Source organism: Raphanus sativus, chromosome 6 (genome assembly GCF_000801105.2).
Source record: "Raphanus sativus cultivar WK10039 chromosome 6, ASM80110v3, whole genome shotgun sequence".
In the NCBI taxonomy this organism is placed as follows: domain Eukaryota; kingdom Viridiplantae; phylum Streptophyta; class Magnoliopsida; order Brassicales; family Brassicaceae; genus Raphanus; species Raphanus sativus.
In genome coordinates this window covers 16,932,348-16,949,816 of record NC_079516.1, presented here as the reverse complement: position 1 = coordinate 16,949,816, position 17,469 = coordinate 16,932,348, and the positions used below count along the sequence as shown (strand labels likewise).

Below are 17,469 nucleotides of genomic sequence, written 5' to 3'. Positions count from 1 at the left end.
AACTGTGAGAAGGCTTATGACTTTTGCTTCATGAAGTATACCCAACACATGTGAGCATAATCATCTAAGAATAGCAAAAAGTACCTGCTTCCATCAATAGATCGGTGCTGCATTGGTCCACATACATCAGTATGCACAATATCAAGCTTTTCTTTTGTCTTAGTTTGAGATTCCTTTGGGAAGCTCTTGCGTGATTGCTTTCCAAGCCTACACGCTTCACATGCTTCCTTCTTGACTTTAAACTTTGGTAACCCCTTTACCAAGTCTTTGTCTAGCATTTGTTGCAACCTTTTGTCGCCTACATGACCAAGTCTCTTGTGCCATGTCTCCATCTTGGCTTGCTCACTTGCGCTCATGGCTCCTTCTTCTTGAGCCGATCTCATCCTGATCTTGTAGCTTTTGTGAGTCATTGGGATATCCATTATCCTCCTGCCTTTTGCATCATCTATGATGCATCTCTTCTCTTGGAAGTTCACCCGGTATCCGCTTGAAATAATTTGTGGAACACTCAACAAATTTTTCGCCATACCAGGAACCAAGAACACATTTCTGATGGTCCTCTTGCCACCTTGGGTTATGACAGTGATATCTCCTTTACCGGCTGTCATGACCATGCTTTCATTTCCAATTTGTATTGGAACCTTGATAGTCCTGTCAAGTTTTGAGAAATAATTCTCCTCCTTTGTCATATGATTAGTTGCTCCACTGTCAACTATCCAGACATCTTCCATCACTGTTGTTGCTGCTTCACTCGCACTGAACAACGTGTGGTCTTCATTCAAGTCTTCTTCTTCAAGACTTAGATGTGCTTTCTCCTTTTTCTTTGAGTAGCACTGATTTGCAAAATGGCCTAACTTACCACAGTTGTAACACTTCTTGTTACTCTTGTGATCCTTCTCTGGATCATCCTTCTTCTGTTTCTTCAGACACTCACTCTCATTGTGGTTGTTCTTCTTGCAGAAACCGCACCACTTCTTGCCTCCACGGCGCTTTGAGTTATCGTGTGTGACACCCGAATTTTTCTGTTTAGCACGAGCATCGAATGCTCCTTCACTTGTGCTTTCTTCTCTTACAGCCAGCCTTGCTTCATGAGCCTTCAAGATCCCGATCAACTCTGTCATCCTTGTTGAAGTCAAATCGCTTGTTTGCTCCAATACACTGACTATGCTATCGAACTTGGCTGGGAGAGAGATGAGTATCTTTTGTATGAGTTGAACATCGGTCTTCTGCTCTCCATGATAAGTTAATTGATTTGCCAAAGCAACCAACTTATCTGTGAAGGTCTTAACTTCTTCATCCTCGTTCATCTTCAGATTCTCATACTCCCTTCGCAACGTTTGAAGCCGAATCAAACGAACCTGAGGAGAGCCTTCATACTCTGCCTTCAATGCATCCCACGCCTCTTTGGATGTTGATGCTGCTGCAATCCGTGAGAAGATCTCATCTGATACGGTAGTTTGCAAAATTTGCAAAGCCATCGTATCATTCGCCATCGCTTCTTCTCTAAGCGATCTCTCCCTCGTTGTCTCAAGGGTATCATTCACTTGTGCTGGTGGCACTGCCACGCCTTCTTCAACCACAGACCATAACTTCCTGGTCTTGAGAATGGTTGTCATCTTAATGCTCCAGAAGTTATACTTCTCCCCATCGAATATGGGTATAACTTGATTGTGATTTTGCATCGTCATCCTTCTTGATAAATCGTATGCAAAAATCCTCTATTCTCCACGCAAAGTGTTTCTCTCAATAGTGCTTTCTTCTTCGTCCTCTCAAACGTAAAGCTCTGATACCATGTTAGACTTTTACCAACCGCTTGTGTTACACAAATATCGCAGTGTGTTGCCTACGAGTTCGGAATAAGAAATAAGATAGACGCTTTAGGCTTATTCAACAAGTTACAAATTTTGTATACTTGTGTGGAAATACTTTGTCTTTATTAAGATTCTGTGATTTTGTTTACAACAAATGATTGATTTTTATATAGAGATCGAATCAATACTAAGAAGAGACACACCTCTTCATGAAGAGTTACAACTCTTTGTGTAATAACCGACTAATAACTAACTTATGTAAATGTATTAAAGAGAGATTAGATTATATAGTTTAACACAGACTAATGACTCTGATGGCTTACAACAGCCTCCTCTACAAGACTACAAACATCAAATATCGATGAAAATACAATGCATGTTCAGCAAAACTGTCAACCACTTGGTTCCAAGCTTCATATGATCCTATGAGACAGGACACACTAGCTCAATTATATAGAAAGATTAGTCCATAGAGCCAATAGATCCGTAGTGAACCCATGTATCTCTGTGTGGACACATTGCAGAACATATATTATGATTCTTAAGATGTCAAAACATTGTCAAAGAAAGATACATTTCAAGAAAACGTAAAGAGACAACAATGAAGTTTTACAATGTGTTTGTTGCAAGAAAACGTAAAGGAATACAATGTATTTTTTTTATGATGTCATTGATGAAATGATCATCATCATCATCATCTATCATTGCCTGCGAGCAGCTCTTGACGCCATAGCTCGAAGGTTAGCTCTTGCTCTCGACAGAGAAACATCCCTTGACGAAGAAGAAGAAGAAGAAGAAGAGGAAGTTGCGGCAGCTGCAGTAACGCCAAACGCAGACGCGAATTCCTGCCGCTGTAACCGCAACGCAAACGCTCTATCGCCATCTTGATCCAACCTCACGCCTCTCCTCCTTCTCTCGCTTCTCTCTTCGGATACAAGTAATCTAGAAAGATCCTCTCTCTGCAACCTAGCTTGATATGCCGTTTCTCTGTTCCTGCTTCTTAGCCTCTGATTAGGGTCTCTAGGGCTCGGCGTTTCCTTGCTTAGGAAGTTAGCAGAAGCAGCAGCTCTCTGTGCTTCCACTTCTTTAGGGAACAGAAGCTGGATTGTGTTCCAAAGAACCGTATTAACCGTGCAATACTTTCCATTTCTGCATAGATTTAATAATATATAACATTGTTAAATAAAGTTCGAATCTTTCGATCTGAAAACTCATAGAGTTTTAATTCTGTTTTACCCTATTAGTTGCCTGCACTTAGGGCATTTCCTTCCACACTTATCTGCTGCAGACCGTAAACACTTCTTGCAGAAGCTACACAGACACAAAATTGAACAAGTCAATACCAAATTCACCATACAAAGACATTTCTGTGTTGTTGTGTAGTAAGATCTACCTGTGTCCACAAGTTGTAGTACTTGGTTCATAGCAAATCTCAAGACAAATCTGCAGAACCAAGAAGCAAAATTGCAAGTTTAAGAACCTTAATCAAGGAAAAAAAAAGTCTTCAAGGTTTAGATTCATACTGCGCAAGACAACTCGTCACGAAGCTTATCAATGCAAGGAAGCACAACAGAAGTTGAGTTCTTCTGCTCTGACAGCATCTTCTCATCCTTCTCTGCTCTCTTCTCTTCCTTTGTTTCTGTTTTCGTCTCCTTGTTCTTTCTGTTCTTCTTCTCTGCAGATTTTTCCTCTGAAAAACAGAGCAGAAAAAATCAATCTTTATCTCTAATTTCATGGATCCTAATGTGTTTCCAGCACAAGATCAGTAATGGCAAGTACCTTCACGTCGAATTACTTCATCGAGATCAATAACAGGTAAGGAATTAGAACTCTGCTTAATCCTCTGCCTCCTGTAACCCAAAATAAAAAATCGAAACTTTCAGGAAAAAAAAACAGAGGATGTATTGATTTACCCCCCAATCTGAAGAACCCTAAAAGAAAAGTGGTTACCTTCTTGAACCTGAAGAAGGCGGGCTTGTTTTAGAGAGCAAACTGGATCGTCTCCTTCGCTTAGATGAACTTCTTTCAGGGGTATCTTCCACCACGAAGCTAGCGATTATCAGATCCTCTTCGTCCCACCCCGCCAGAGCCGCCGCGGATTTGAATCTCGGGCTGATGAAAATGTCTGCGCTCGATCCATCTCTGGAGCGATTAGTGGCTTTGGATGGTGTTTCACTCACCATTGCCGAGATCTAGGGTTCGTGTTTCCTGTTGATTCTTCCGAGAACGCTCCAGAGAGAGAGAGAGGAAGGAAGATAATAGTTCTCTAGTCCACAACGGTCGGATTTCTTTTTAAAAGTCTTGATCTCTATTGGGCCTATGGGGCCTATGGGCCTATTCAACTCTAAGATACACACTTGATTTCCTTCTTTTTATTTTGAAAACTGCCTTACTTTTACTTCACTACTCAACCCAAACTACAAGAGAAAATTATGTATTCCGTGAAAAGAAAATTCAAAAATTATTATGACTAATGAGTTTTATTCAGCTCTTGTTATGTCGAGCTATCCTAGTATGGGCCAATGAGGCCTTTTTAACTCTATCTTCATCTTCCTCACTTTCCCATATCAAACGGTGTGTTTTATCGTCTTTGAACCTCTCCCATACCTGATCTCTAAGTCCAGTATCATTAACCTCACAGAATCTCTCGGCCCAATCAGGTGGTTCAATCGGTCGGGTTCCTAAACCGGGCGCCCGATCTCTCGACCCGACATTCTCGTCGTTTTGCCAATCCGCCACGTAAGTCGCGACTCTTCTGTAAAACTTTTCTTTAAAAACATCCCAAACCTGATATTTATAGTGGTTAATTACCATAACATCCTTGTCCACGTCAGCAAACGTGAACTCATCCTTCAGGTGAAAATGATGCACCACGTTGATCAGCGTCGCGTTCATCGCCTCCGGCCTGAGTATGCTCTTGTGTCTCTCCGGTAAAATCACACGGCAAGTGTATCCCTCCGTGACTCCACCGCGAGGCCGGTTACGCAGACCGGACGGTCCAAAACTGTGGCAAGGAGTTCGAATTTCACCGATGGTATTGGAGACGGTGTGGTTTCTGATGATGCTGGTTAATGATTGACCGGAAGGGATGTAGAAGAACTCGTCGACGTCGATGAACGCGATCCAATTGCAATCGCTCCTTGCTCGGATCGCGCAATTTGAGAATCCGGCTTCCTGAGTCTTGATCCACGGCCAGAAATGTCTCGTGATGTTGTAACCAAGCCTTTCGAGATCCCTGATCTCTTCGATTATATCGTCGTCGCTGTTGTTGTCGTAGATGAACCACCGTTGAACGCCGATCCCGGCGTGGTACATCACCCACTCTCTTAAAACCGCGGCTGCGTTTCGCGTCATGGTACAAACGCACATTTCAAACGGTTTCCGTCGCGGAGGGTTAACGATCCGACCCGGTCGAGCGATCGATGGGAGCATTCCGGTTCCTCCTTTAATTCTAACCGAGACTTTAACAGGCCCATGGGCTGATTTAGGCCCATCCAACACGGTTAACGGAGTTCTGCACCGTATAATCTCCTGCGCCGCAGAGATCACGTCTGATCTTATCAACCGATTACGTCTCGCGAAATCCCAGCCGTACACGCACTCGTATCTCGACACGTCAGCGACTCTCCCGGGCCGTAGATTTAAACCCTTGACGAAAACCACCGTTGAGTTATCGAGATCGATCACGGCGTCGTAAACCAGCCAATCCCATCGGTGAGTGGGCCCAGCGGGAATGCGATCGTCCGCCGTCCATCTCGACACCGCAAGCGATACATTGTATCCACGTGGCGTCTCAGGGCACCGTACGATCTGACCGTTAAATCTGTCGCTGTCCACCGCCGTCGGATACTCCTTCCGTTGCTTCGACGCGTCGGAGAAAACGCAAACCAGATCGTCTTTGGAGTATAACCGAAGAGACCGAGGGTATTTTAGGTAAACCAGTGTCTGCTCAGGTAGTTTCACCGCTTCGCGAATCGAAACCGCGGGAGATAGCGTTACGGACTCGCGGAGAACCGCCCTGGCCGTTGAGAAGCTCATCGTCGACGAACGTACAACAGGACGGAACTTCCCTGTTAAATTTAAATTTAATTTTCTGATAAATAAGAAAAAAAACTGATCATTCATAAATATACCTTTAAAGACGAACATGGTGGAGAAGAGAACGAAGGAGAAGACGAACAGGACGACGAACCAGAAAAACGTCTTCCACGAGAGAACGACGTCGCTTCCGCTAAAACCACCGAGCTTCCTACGATTTTTCATCTCCTACGCCGCCGATATCGCCGGCGCTGGCCGTTCGATGTGTGAGGGAAGAAACTCTGTTCTATGTTTTTTTCCGATAACAGAAAAAAGTAAGTAAGTAAGGTTGCTTCTTCTCGTCAGGCACACGAGAATATAGGTCGATGATGGTTAGCAGAAGAATAGAATTTCGTAAATTATTTCTTTTATTTTCTTTTAATTAAAAATAAGAAAAAGGTAAAAAAAGAAAAAAAGTTTACCTGAAGAATATCAATGAAAGGTACGAACTTGGGGGAACGAGAAACTCTCTAAAACTACTGGTCTCTTATTAATTTACTTTCACTTTCACCCACGGTTTTATTAGTTTTACTTCACTTTTTTTACGTTGAGTTTCAGATTTTATCCTTATGACTTCTCTTTTCTCTTAATAGAGGAAATTACATGATTAATAATTAATAAATATATTTTTCGTATCACTAACTTTGGAAAAAAATATGTTCCCAGCTTCGCGAATAATACCTTGCGTATTTATATTTTCTAAGTCATGATATCTTTACAGCTTTTATAACTTTAAGTCTTTAACCATTTCGGAATATATATTTTTGTTTTGCTTTGATTTTCCGAGTGAGGCGTGATCTTGTTTTAGGTAGTACTCTACTCTCTACCTTTATCTTTGACTAAAGTTTTGTGGAGTAAGGTGGGACCCAACCGGCACTTTAGCTCCATTCCACGTCGTCGTATCGTTTATTCGTTATCAAAAATTAATACAATTCAGCCCAAACGGCCTGTAACTGGGCCTATTAGGGAGTGAGATGATTTGAGCGACAATCGTCGTCTCCCTAAGAAAATGTTGGCGATCACGAGAGTGATTAGCCGGAGAATCCATGGCAAGGGAGGTGATTTAGCTGTTCCAAAACTCTCAGGATTCTCTATTGTATCTCCCAAAAACGTAAGCTTTCGTTTGTGTTTTCAAATTCTTAAAGTTCAAATCTGATTTGAACGAATAATCGTTTTGGAAGGTTGAGGTAGAGTATGGAGATGGGAGCAAGTTCAGTTTCTCATCTGAGTTTCTGAGAGTGCATAGTCCAGCTGCTGATGGAAAAGTCAGATCAATCGGTGGCGAAAAGGTGAATACTTTTATTAGACTTTGATTACCTTGTCTTAGGTTTATCTTCTAGGCATGCTTATTGCAATAATGTGACAGCTTCCTTTTGAGGGCTAACACTAGCATTGGATGCTGGTTTTTGTTTGTTTTGTCTTAAATGTTTCTTGGACCAGCTAAAGATTATAGCCACTAGCGACTTGTTCTTTTACTCCCATGTCCTAACTTATACTTTTGTTTTAGATGGGTTGTTGGTTAAAAAAAATCAAGTCTAGTTGGTTTGGCTTTTGCATAACCATAGGTGAAATTAGTGTCTGTTAGTTCGTTGTTCTCGTCACAACATTCTATACTTGAAACTTAAGATAGAGTTTTAGTTTATGTAGATGAGGCAACGGCTAACCAATATGCTGTGCTGTTGATGTTGTTCATTTGCCTTATGGGCCTTATGGCTACTAGTTTTCACTTCTTATGGGACGGGTTTTAAATTGAAAGTGCAATCTTTAAGTATCTAATCAATGGGTCTTGATGTTGTTCATTTGCCTTATACTAGTCCATTAATTGCATTCTTTAAGCTCTACTCTACTCTCAAGACCATGACATCGAACTTTGCTGATTTGTCTCTGGCCTAAACCACTTTGTTTTGTTTTTTTTCTTTCAATTAGGTGATATCTGGAAGGAGGTATGTAGGAATCATGTCTGCAGAACCAGTGGGAAACTATGGGGTAAGGTACTTACAAATCCCTCAAGGTCACATTATAAATTAGCCATCAGAGATGCGAGAGCTTTTGTTTTAATTTTGCTTAGAACTTGTTATTTTGATTTTGATTCAGGTTAGTGTTTGATGACTTGCATAGAACCGGAATATATCCGTGGGATTATTTCTACGAGCTTGGGAGCAATAAGTTTGGTCTCATGAGAAGCTATATCAAGATTCTTCAAAAGCATCATCTCAGCCGTGAACCTCCCCCCAGAAGGATATGATTCTGGTCAATGTGTTTTTCTAACTTTTTGGTTCAAAGTGTTTGTTAGAATCTTTGTGCAGAAACATGGAATCTTGTTGGCTTCTTTCAGAGTGCAGGCCGTATACATTATATATTCATTTGGGCTCAGATCACTCTCACTAGACGTGATTGTAAAACCACGAATATTCTGCAAGACGTCACACACACTGAAAGTATAAAAATAAATAATGATCTTTTTAACCTTCAAGCCTCCTTACAAAAATCATTTTCATATCAAAATGTTCTCAACAATTATATATATTAACAGTGTACATCAAGCGCTATGTAATATATTTTGATCTATCAGACGTTTCCTACATTTATATGTTTTGCATTAGGGCTGGACAAAAAATCCGAACCCGAAAAACCGAACCGAACCCGATCCGAAAAAGTAGCACCGAACCCGAACCGAAATTGATTAAATATCTGAACGGGTTCAAAATTTCGGTATTTAAAGAACCGAAACCGAACCCGATCCGAACCGAAGTATTTTGGGTACCCGAATGTATCCGAAATAAATTTATATACTTAAATATATACACTATTTTTATATATAATGTATATTAAAAATATTAAAAATATTAAAATATATAAGATACTTTTAAGTTTTCCAAAATACTCGAAAAATATATGAAAATAGTCAAAAGTAAATGTTTAAAATAGCTAAAGTATACTGAAAATACCAAAAAAAAATTAAATATCTATTGATTATTTATTCAAATATTCAAAGAAAGCCAATTTATATGTTAAATTAAGATATTTTGACATATATGTTATGAAAATTTATATGTAATATATTATCTTTCTTATAGATTTTAAAAATTTAAAGTATATAATAAATTTTGAAAATTTAAAAACATTTTAAATGGGTTATCCGAACCCGAACCGAACCCGCAAAGATCCGAACCGAACCCGAACCAAAATTTAGAAATATCCGAATGGGGCTGAAATCTTTGACCCCGAAAACCCGAAACCCGAATGGACTAAACTGAAATCCGAATGGGTACCCAAACGCCCAGCCCTAATTTGCATTAATAAAAAAATTTTGTCAACCCATATTTTAAGTTATAATTAAGGAAAATATATTTATAAATCAGAAAGACAACTATAATTAATGAAAATTAATTTATTACTTCAGTGGCATTCTAATGTAAATATTTTTAAAAATTTAGGGGCATTTCCAAAGTGTATTTCTATTTTAATAATATAGATATGAACTAGATCTTGATCCGTGCAACCGCGCGGGTTTTGTTTTCATTTTTATAAATATAAATATTTGTTTTAGAATATAAATGGTAAATATTTTTAACATTAATCATATATTTAAATGTTTATATAATTATTTCAAATACAATGATTTCATAATTTACATGTTATAGTTAATCAATTTTTGAAAACCGTATGTATTTGTCACTTTTTATTATATATTTATCTTATTGTATATGCATTTAGTTTAACAAATTATTCATGAGAAAACATATTTTAAAAAAAATTGTATTTAATTTACGTAAATTATGATCCGCCATTCAAAAATGAATTTTTTTTACAAATATTTTTATGCTTATTTTTTAAATAATATATTATTTTATTTTCGTTTTATATTTGTATTATATAGTTGCAATTTTAAGTCATTCTGTCATCATATTTTTTTAAAAAAAGATATCATGATTAAAATATTTACAATGATTTTATATTATTAACTTGAATGAAATTCATATTAATTTTTATACATATATTTATAGTTTGTTAATGTGAACTCATCTTACCAACATATTAGATTTTATTTTTGAACATAAATATTATATATATACAAAATAAAATATATTAAATATATAAATTTATCAATTTAATAAAATGTTATTATATTAGCTGAATATAATAATTTATTTTAATATGATTGATTATGATTATGGATAAAATATAATATAATTTTTATGTTTCATTTTATAAACGATAACTAAATTTATTAATGTATAATAATATTTCAAACTAATTTCGAAATTAATAAAGAAATTTAAATATAATTTCGAAAATGAAGATCTTGTAAAACTCTTTTTAAACAGATTTGTTAAAAATTTTAAATAAATATATTTATATTTAAAATGAAAAATATCAAAAGATATTATGATTAAATTATTTTAAAGATTTTATATATTATTATTAGTCTTAGTTGAATATATTTAATAAAAATTTTAAGTGATGGTCCAATTTTAAAAAAATCATACATGAAAAAAGTCATGACTTCTGTTTTAATATATAACTATATGTTGTTTTAAAAATGATTTAGATTTCCAAAAGTTTTCTTTTAAATATACAAGGGGATATGATAACATAATGTGGGCTTCCTCGCGACTTCTGCTCTTGATTACTCTTTTTAGTGTACCCCCAACAAATAATTCTTTAGCTTTTTGAACAATTATTGATTATCCATAGATTAAGACATAAATATTTTATTTAATAGCCACTGAAATGTGTAGATATCATTGAAACATATCGTTAAACTAATAACTGAAAAAATTGATCTTTAATCGCTAAACGTTAAAAACGAATGCAAAACAAAGCAGCTTTATACAACCGGTCTGGAATAGTGTTGCTTTCTGTGATGGTTGAAGCGTAATGTATCGTACTAACTACCATGTTAGAGATTACTTGCAATCTAAATCTGTCTTTTTGGTGTTACAAAATATTCAAAAACGGTTGTATACACCAACGTTGATACCTCCTACCTCATCTAATTTTGTTTCCACCAACGATCTAACGAAGATTATATGATTAAAATGGTTTTGGGCAAAGTATATCGAAACTTAAATTTTGATCAAAAATTAAGCTAATAATAGTTTACCAAAAACTTATTTATAAGTTTATAATCTATCACATTATGCTAACATAATTTTTGAACCCGAACATATAAAACTCATATTTCTGTTTGAAAATGCAATATTATTTTTTCCCTTGTTTTTTTTTGTTTTAAAAACAATTTTGTTTAATTTTCCAACTTGTTTACCTTTTCGATACATTGTCAAATTAGTGAATTACTGTTAGCACTTTGACTCTCGATTAGATACATAGTTTGTTGAAAATAAAATCTTCTTGGAAACCAACATTTTAAATCGCTTAGTCCAAAGCATCTTAAAACTACCATATATCAAGAAATGTAAACAACCACGATACAAATACCCTTATTGAGTTATTGTATTGTTCCAAACTTTTACCAAAGGGTGTTGCTACAGAGTCTAATTTACAAAAGTCGTGAAAACATATTAAACAGGAAACTAGATGGTGGTGAAAATGTATTTTATGCAGGGTTCGTAAAGTATTTGGTATTTTAGAAATAGTGGTACAGTGAGTGATATACGTTTTGTTACGAGATGATTCGTATAGAGGATCAAATGACCAAAGCTCACTCCCAAATCTTTTTTTTTTTACACAATAAAGCTCACTCCCAAATCATTGAAATATTTATATAATATCAATGAAAATCATAAAATCAGACAAACTCTATCTTAAGGCGTTCTGAAAAAAAAAAAAGAAACTGAAAAAAAAAACTCTTTCTTAAATCTTACCGCTCTTGTATTTCTCTGTCAAACTGAAAAAAATAGAAAGAAAATAAACTGCATGGTGAAAATAATCTCTTGCAAAAAATATTTTAAATATAATTAAAGATTTTCTAGTTACATGTTTTCATCACAGAAATTCATATAGACATAAAGTAACGTTCGTTTTACATATAGACAGGAAATCCTGGATCTAAATCCATTTGATTTGATTTTTTGTTTATTTTATTTAATAAAAACATTCCAGAAATAGAGCTAAAAAGTTTCATACTAATAAATAAGAATATATAAATATTAAAGAACTCGAAAATCGGATGCCAAGAAAAAGACCAAGTTTCTGGAATTTCTCAGTGTTTTTCATTTTCCTTTATCACAAGAAAAATAAAATAAAACAAAATTGTCAGCCAGAAATCATTTTATTTTCCTTTTGCTTCAATTCTCAACCACTTCATTTCAACGACCACATCAAAAAAAAAATCATTTCTTCCAAGTTTGCATAATTCAAATCCCACTTTTTAATTCCCATCCTCAAAAATAACAAAAAACCTAAAATTTTAAAATTAAAAACATTAATTTACGTTTGATTTTATCTTCAAATTGTTGGTGGGACCCAGATCTGAATAATATTCTTGAGATCTTCTCCACCACCTCAGCTTGAGAGAAAATCTGAGTTCCCTTTCAACGACATACATACATACAGAGAGAAAGATAAAACATTTTTTCCCCTTTCAAATTTTGAATTTCAAGAGACGTTTTATTGACAACGAAGAAGAAAAAAAAAAAACTTTCCTCAGAAAATTAAGAGAAAAAAAAGACCTTTAATTGTTTCTGAGTTCTGTTTGGTGTTAGCAAAAAAATGGGTGAATCTGCAGTTCTAGCTCATTCGTATTCCTTCGCAGCTCCTATTACCCGTACCGATTCTCATGAGGTTAGTTTCTTCTCTCTTCTACCATTTATTGAATTCCTTTCTATTTTTAAAAAGCTCTGTTTTTTTTTTCTGGAAAATATCCAACGGAAACTGGGCTCTGTTTTTATAAGCTTTTTCATGAATACCCACGAAGAAAGCTCCAACCTTTATCAATATAGATCAAAGAAAGCTTCTGGGTTTGTTGTTAATGAAGTCTCTAAGAAACCAAATCTCTAAGAAACCAAATATGAAAAGTTTCATTCTAGAGAGAGAAAGTAGAAGATAGATTGAACTGAAAGTTTCCAACTTTGGATTGTAGAGAGGAAGCAAAACGATTAGTTTCTTCATTAGATTTTAACTGAAAGTTTCCAACTTTGGATTTGGATTTGGATTTGAGTTTTTTTTTTCTGGCAGGAACATACGAACCATGCGCTTAGCCAATCAATCTCGTTTGGGAAGTTCATGACAGAGAATCTGGAGTGGGGAAAGTGGTCAACTTTTTCGCACAAGAAGTATGTGGAAGAAGCGGAGAAGTACTCTCGTCCTGGTTCCGTCGCACAGAAGAAAGCTTTCTTCGAAGCTCATTACAAGAGAATAGCCGAAGCCAAGAAAGCTGCGACGGAAGAGCAACCTGCCGTGACGCCTGCTGAAGTCTTGCTCCAGGCTTTGGAGACGCAGCCTCCGTTGAGCTTGTTGCCAGAGGAAGAATCAATGGGAAGTAAAAGTATTCACAACGATGACCTTGTTCTTGATTCTGGAGAGGATTCATTGGAAGAAGAGAAGGAGAGTGGTTTGATTGGTGAGTGTGATGATGACAAGGAGGAAGATGAAGAGTTGTTGAAAGAGGAGAAAACTAGGAGATCGTTAACCAAGAACAGACCGGTGTTTAGATTGTCTTTGGAGAAAACAATACCTCCTCCTCCTCCTCCTAAACCTATAGAAACAAGGACGGAGGTTGCTTCACCAGAGAAAACAAGGTTTGTGGTTTCTCTCTATGTAAACACTAATCTTGTCTGCAAAATATTTACTTTTTACTGATTGTTTTTAAAAGTAATTGCAGCGAAAGACCGATAACTCAGAGTTCAGGGAAGACTGAAGAGAAACCGGTTCACCGTAAGAAATTCAGTTTCTTGAAGTAAGTCAGACTCTGTGTGTGTGTGTGTGTGTGTTTCCTTCTTTCTTGGTTTTTGATTTTGTTTCTGTTTTTGATTATGGTTGGTTTCTTTGTGTGTTTGCCTCCAGTTGTTTCAAGGGTAATTCTAAAACTCGAGATCAGAATCAGAGCAGGAACCAGGTAAAAAGATTTAATTCTAGAATTGGAATTCACATGGTCACATCAAGATGATTCTCATATTATCTGTTGCTTGTTGCACAGGGAAAGAGGGAGACAAAGAAACAGAACTGTCTCTGTTTCAAGCCAAAGACTGTAAGAGAATCTTAAAGAGAGCCTAAAGAATCTCAAAGAAAAATAACGTTGAAACTCTTTGGCACGCTCCACACAGGTCTGTCTGCACGCCCATGGGCAAATGGAAGAATAAAGAGATCGATTTTAGGGTTTTCAAAAAAAGCTCAGATCGTTCGATCAAAGCTACTTAGTAGTTTTACAAACAATTTCGTTACGTACATGTCAACGAGTATGCTCTTTTTGTCACCAGTTTAAAAAGAGTCCTCTAGTACCCATAGATAGAAGAAAAAAAACTGGAAGTAGCTTCCTTTTGTTTCATATCTACTTATGTAATGACGAACAACTCCAGTTTCTTGATTTGTTCTGGATCTTGTTCTTTGAACTTAGCTCTTGTTTGATAGATAATAAAGGTATCAACTTTACGTAAAGTGTTGGTTATATAAAATACAATAATCTAATTACACTGAGAAAAAAGCTGATACACGTGAGATGGGGAATCATCGTCTCTTTCTTTTTCAGACCAAACGCCAACCCTCTTCTTCATCTAAACACATGTTCCATCATAACCCCCACATTGTAAAAACTCATGCTTTCATCATTGTCATGAGACCCACCATCTTCTTTGTAGCTAGCTATTATGTCCGTTCTCTCTCTCTCTCTCTCTCTCTCTCTCTCTCTTCCTCGTTACAACTTCAGTTTCTCCTCATCTCATCTCAAGCGTCTGATGAATCTTGAACTGAATTTAGCTTGAAGGATATATAAGCCAAGAGCCAGCCTTTAATGGAGGAATAAATACACTTCAAATGAGTAGTCTGTGTCAGTACTTGCGGTAATACATATGCAGTTAATCATATGCCACTGAAGTTGAACCACCAAATAAGTGATGTTATGTGTTCTATGGCCAAGCTATGTTAATCTACGTTGAGTTCAGGTATAGACACAAGTACATGAATTTTTCTACAAAAAGACAATGCAGGTGGAACACACGAGAGTGTACGAGATTTAAGTTTCTTCAATTTTTATTACTTAAATAGAGATTTTCAGCAAGATACAACCACAAAGCTCATCTATTTGGGGAAGATTTGCAAAAGAGTTTTTTTTTTTCTCAGGTGCTAATACTTGGCAACAGCGATACAAGAATGAATTGACAATCCAAGACTTTGTGAAGATTATTAGCTTCAAATGTCTACGTTGACCTCATAATACCTCAAAAAGCTGTTTCAACGCTGAAGTTGCTTGATGTGCGCGATCTGTTTGCCTGGGTTCAAACCCTTTGGACAGGCACGTGCACAGTTCAAGATTGTGTGGCAACGGTAAAGCTTGAACTCGTCGTCTATAGCCTCAAGTCTTTCCTTAGTGTACTCATCACGACTGTCGCTTATCCACCTGCACAATTGAAAGCAAGTATTTTGTTAAAAAAACACATGGAAAGATCAAAACTTTATCTACTGGCTCGATTAACATCAGAGCTTCTTCCCCAACCAAAAAAAGACATTGAAACATACTGTTCCTACAATTAGAAAGATTGGAGACAACCAATTCAAACAGTAAAGCAGAAGTGAAGAACCACATAACACAAGTCGAACCAATGCAGCTAACAACAAGAATATGCATACACGAATCTTCCCAACCATCCATGCACATTCTAAAAACACGTTCTTAGTCCTACAACACGAAACCTATTCCAACTTGAATAGTGCTACAAACACATTGAAAGATCAAAACTTTATTTACTGACTCGATCACAAAATCAACTTCCCCAAACCAAAACAATGAACAAACTGTTTCTGAAATTAGATAGATTGGAAACACTAACTAAAGTACCACACAAGTCGAACCAATGCAGCTAACAACAAGATATACACAAACGAATCTTCCCAACCATCCATGCAAATACCGAACCTAGTCCTACTCCTACAACATGCAACCTAATCCCATTAAAAACCAACTTGAATAGTGTTACAAACACATGGAAAAAGTCAAAAACTTAATCTACTGACTAGATCAAAATCAGCTTCCCAAACCAAAATATAGAACATACTGTAGAGCTAACAACAAGATATATGTATACACTAATCTTCCCATCGAAAGATGAATACTTTATCTAGTAGCTCGACTTAAAACAGCTTCCCAAACCAGAAACAGAAGAACACAGTGTTTCTACAATTAGATACATCGGAAACACCAATCCAAGAAGCAAACTAGACGTGAAGAACTACACAAGTCGAATCAATGTATACACGAATCTTTCCAAACCATCCATGCAGATTCTCAAAACAGGTTCCTAGTCCTACCATTTGCAACCTATTCGCATAAAAGAGCCAACTTCTAGATATCCATTATTCACTGCAGCTAACAACTAATCTTCCCATGGAAAGATGAAGACTTTATCTAGTGGCTCGACTTAAAACAGCTTCCCAAACCAGAAACAGAAGAATATAGTGTTTCTACAATTAGATACATTGGAAAACACCAATCCAAGAAGCAAAAACAGAAGCGAAGAACTACACAAGTCGAATCAATGCAGCTGAATAACAAGATATGTATACACGAATCGTCCCAAAACAGGTTCCTAGTCCTACCATTTGCAACCTATTCCCATAAAAGAGCCAACTTCTATATATCCATTATTCACAAGCCAGCAAACACTATCAATCTTCCATCTTTTACCTATTGGCATGTAGCAAAGCAGCAGGGCCAAGGTAAGACTCAGGGTTCCACCAGTAACTAGGACACGACGTGCTACAACAAGCACACAGAATACACTCATACATCCCATCAAGCTTCGCCCTATCCTTCTTACTCTGCAAAATCTCCTTCCCAGCCTCATCATCCCCCGCGGGACTCTTCCTCTTCAGCCACGGCTCTATACTCTTATACTGATTATAAAAATTCGTCATGTCCACCACGAGATCCTTGATCACAAACATATGCGGCAAGGGAGTGATCGTCGTCGTCGTCTCCTCGGCTCCCGACTCGATCTTCGTCAAGCACGCGAGGCCGTTGCACCCGTCGATGTTCATCGCGCACGAGCCGCAAGATCCCTTCTCGGCACGATCGGCGGAAGGTGAGGGAGGGATCCGTCTCGTTCTTGATCTTGATTAGGGCGTCGAGGATCATCGGGCCGCAGTCCTTGAGATCGATCTGGTAGTCTTGGAGATGAGGTTTGCTAGGGTTGTCGGGGTTCCATCGGTAGATCTGGAATGTCTTCAGGTTCGATGCTTTATCCGTTGAGGAGGAAGCTGTGCATCGCGACGGGATCAGCCTCGCCGCGGCGGTTAGTCGCGACGGTTTGGTTCTAACTAATCTTCCGATTAAACCGGACGCCATTTTCAACGGGAGATTGAAGATGGTTGAATATTAATTTTAAAGTATTTATATTTTGAGAAATTGCCAAAAATACCATTTTCATAGTACCACTTTTCATGTTTACACTAACCACTTTTACCA

The 17,469-nt window shown here is 37.1% G+C and overlaps 3 protein-coding genes and 1 pseudogene across 4 annotated transcripts; 2 read left to right on the top strand and 2 right to left on the bottom strand.

Annotated features, from left to right (window-relative positions):
* Positions 1–2,329: 2,329 nt before the first annotated feature.
* LOC108811515 (glycosyltransferase family 92 protein RCOM_0530710) lies at positions 2,330–6,208 on the bottom strand. Its single transcript, XM_018583572.2, has 8 exons — positions 5,945–6,208; positions 4,350–5,881; positions 3,762–4,003; positions 3,591–3,661; positions 3,335–3,501; positions 3,205–3,254; positions 3,048–3,122; positions 2,330–2,960 (listed from the first exon to the last, which is right to left on the bottom strand). Exons 1-8 carry the CDS (start codon positions 6,072–6,074, stop codon positions 2,513–2,515), a joined length of 2,715 nt encoding a protein of 904 aa, XP_018439074.2. The 5' UTR covers positions 6,075–6,208; the 3' UTR covers positions 2,330–2,512.
* Positions 6,209–6,838: 630 nt separating this feature from the next.
* On the top strand, positions 6,839–8,261 carry LOC108811514 (uncharacterized). 2 transcript variants are annotated; one of them, XM_018583571.2, is made up of 4 exons: positions 6,839–6,999; positions 7,070–7,177; positions 7,815–7,879; positions 7,983–8,261. In XM_018583571.2, exons 1-4 carry the CDS (start codon positions 6,898–6,900, stop codon positions 8,131–8,133), a joined length of 426 nt encoding a protein of 141 aa, XP_018439073.2. In that variant the 5' UTR covers positions 6,839–6,897; the 3' UTR covers positions 8,134–8,261. The 2 variants fall into 2 exon arrangements, with proteins under 2 accessions (XP_018439073.2, XP_056845705.1); XM_056989725.1 differs by having other exon boundaries at positions 6,840–6,999; positions 7,815–7,874; positions 7,983–8,217.
* A 4,099-nt stretch (positions 8,262–12,360) lies between these two features.
* On the top strand, positions 12,361–14,447 carry LOC108813757 (uncharacterized). The gene is made up of 5 exons (XM_018586405.2): positions 12,361–12,635; positions 13,029–13,591; positions 13,675–13,749; positions 13,857–13,908; positions 13,990–14,447. The coding sequence occupies exons 1-5, from the start codon at positions 12,564–12,566 to the stop codon at positions 14,053–14,055; spliced, it is 828 nt and encodes a 275-aa protein (XP_018441907.2). The 5' UTR covers positions 12,361–12,563; the 3' UTR covers positions 14,056–14,447.
* A 658-nt stretch (positions 14,448–15,105) lies between these two features.
* Positions 15,106–17,372, bottom strand: LOC130496845 (succinate dehydrogenase [ubiquinone] iron-sulfur subunit 1, mitochondrial-like; annotated as a pseudogene).
* Between the last annotated feature and the right edge of the window lie 97 nt (positions 17,373–17,469).

Bases quoted from the DNA above. Each gene is read 5' to 3' on its own strand.
- LOC108811514 (XM_018583571.2), top strand. From the start codon at position 6,898: ATGTTGGCGATCACGAGAGTGATTAGCCGGAGAATCCATGGCAAGGGA. The intron at 7,000-7,069 runs GTAAGCTTTCGT...TCGTTTTGGAAG, and splicing joins CTATTGTATCTCCCAAAAAC to GTTGAGGTAGAGTATGGAGA. The intron at 7,880-7,982 runs GTACTTACAAAT...ATTTTGATTCAG, and splicing joins GTGGGAAACTATGGGGTAAG to GTTAGTGTTTGATGACTTGC.
- LOC108813757 (XM_018586405.2), top strand. From the start codon at position 12,564: ATGGGTGAATCTGCAGTTCTAGCTCATTCGTATTCCTTCGCAGCTCCT. The intron at 12,636-13,028 runs GTTAGTTTCTTC...TTTTTCTGGCAG, and splicing joins CCCGTACCGATTCTCATGAG to GAACATACGAACCATGCGCT. The intron at 13,592-13,674 runs GTTTGTGGTTTC...AAGTAATTGCAG, and splicing joins GCTTCACCAGAGAAAACAAG to CGAAAGACCGATAACTCAGA.
- LOC108811515 (XM_018583572.2), bottom strand. From the start codon at position 6,074: ATGAAAAATCGTAGGAAGCTCGGTGGTTTTAGCGGAAGCGACGTCGTT. The intron at 3,662-3,761 runs GTAACCACTTTT...TTTGGGTTACAG, and splicing joins CCTTCTTCAGGTTCAAGAAG to GAGGCAGAGGATTAAGCAGA. The intron at 3,502-3,590 runs GTACTTGCCATT...TCTGTTTTTCAG, and splicing joins TGAAGTAATTCGACGTGAAG to AGGAAAAATCTGCAGAGAAG.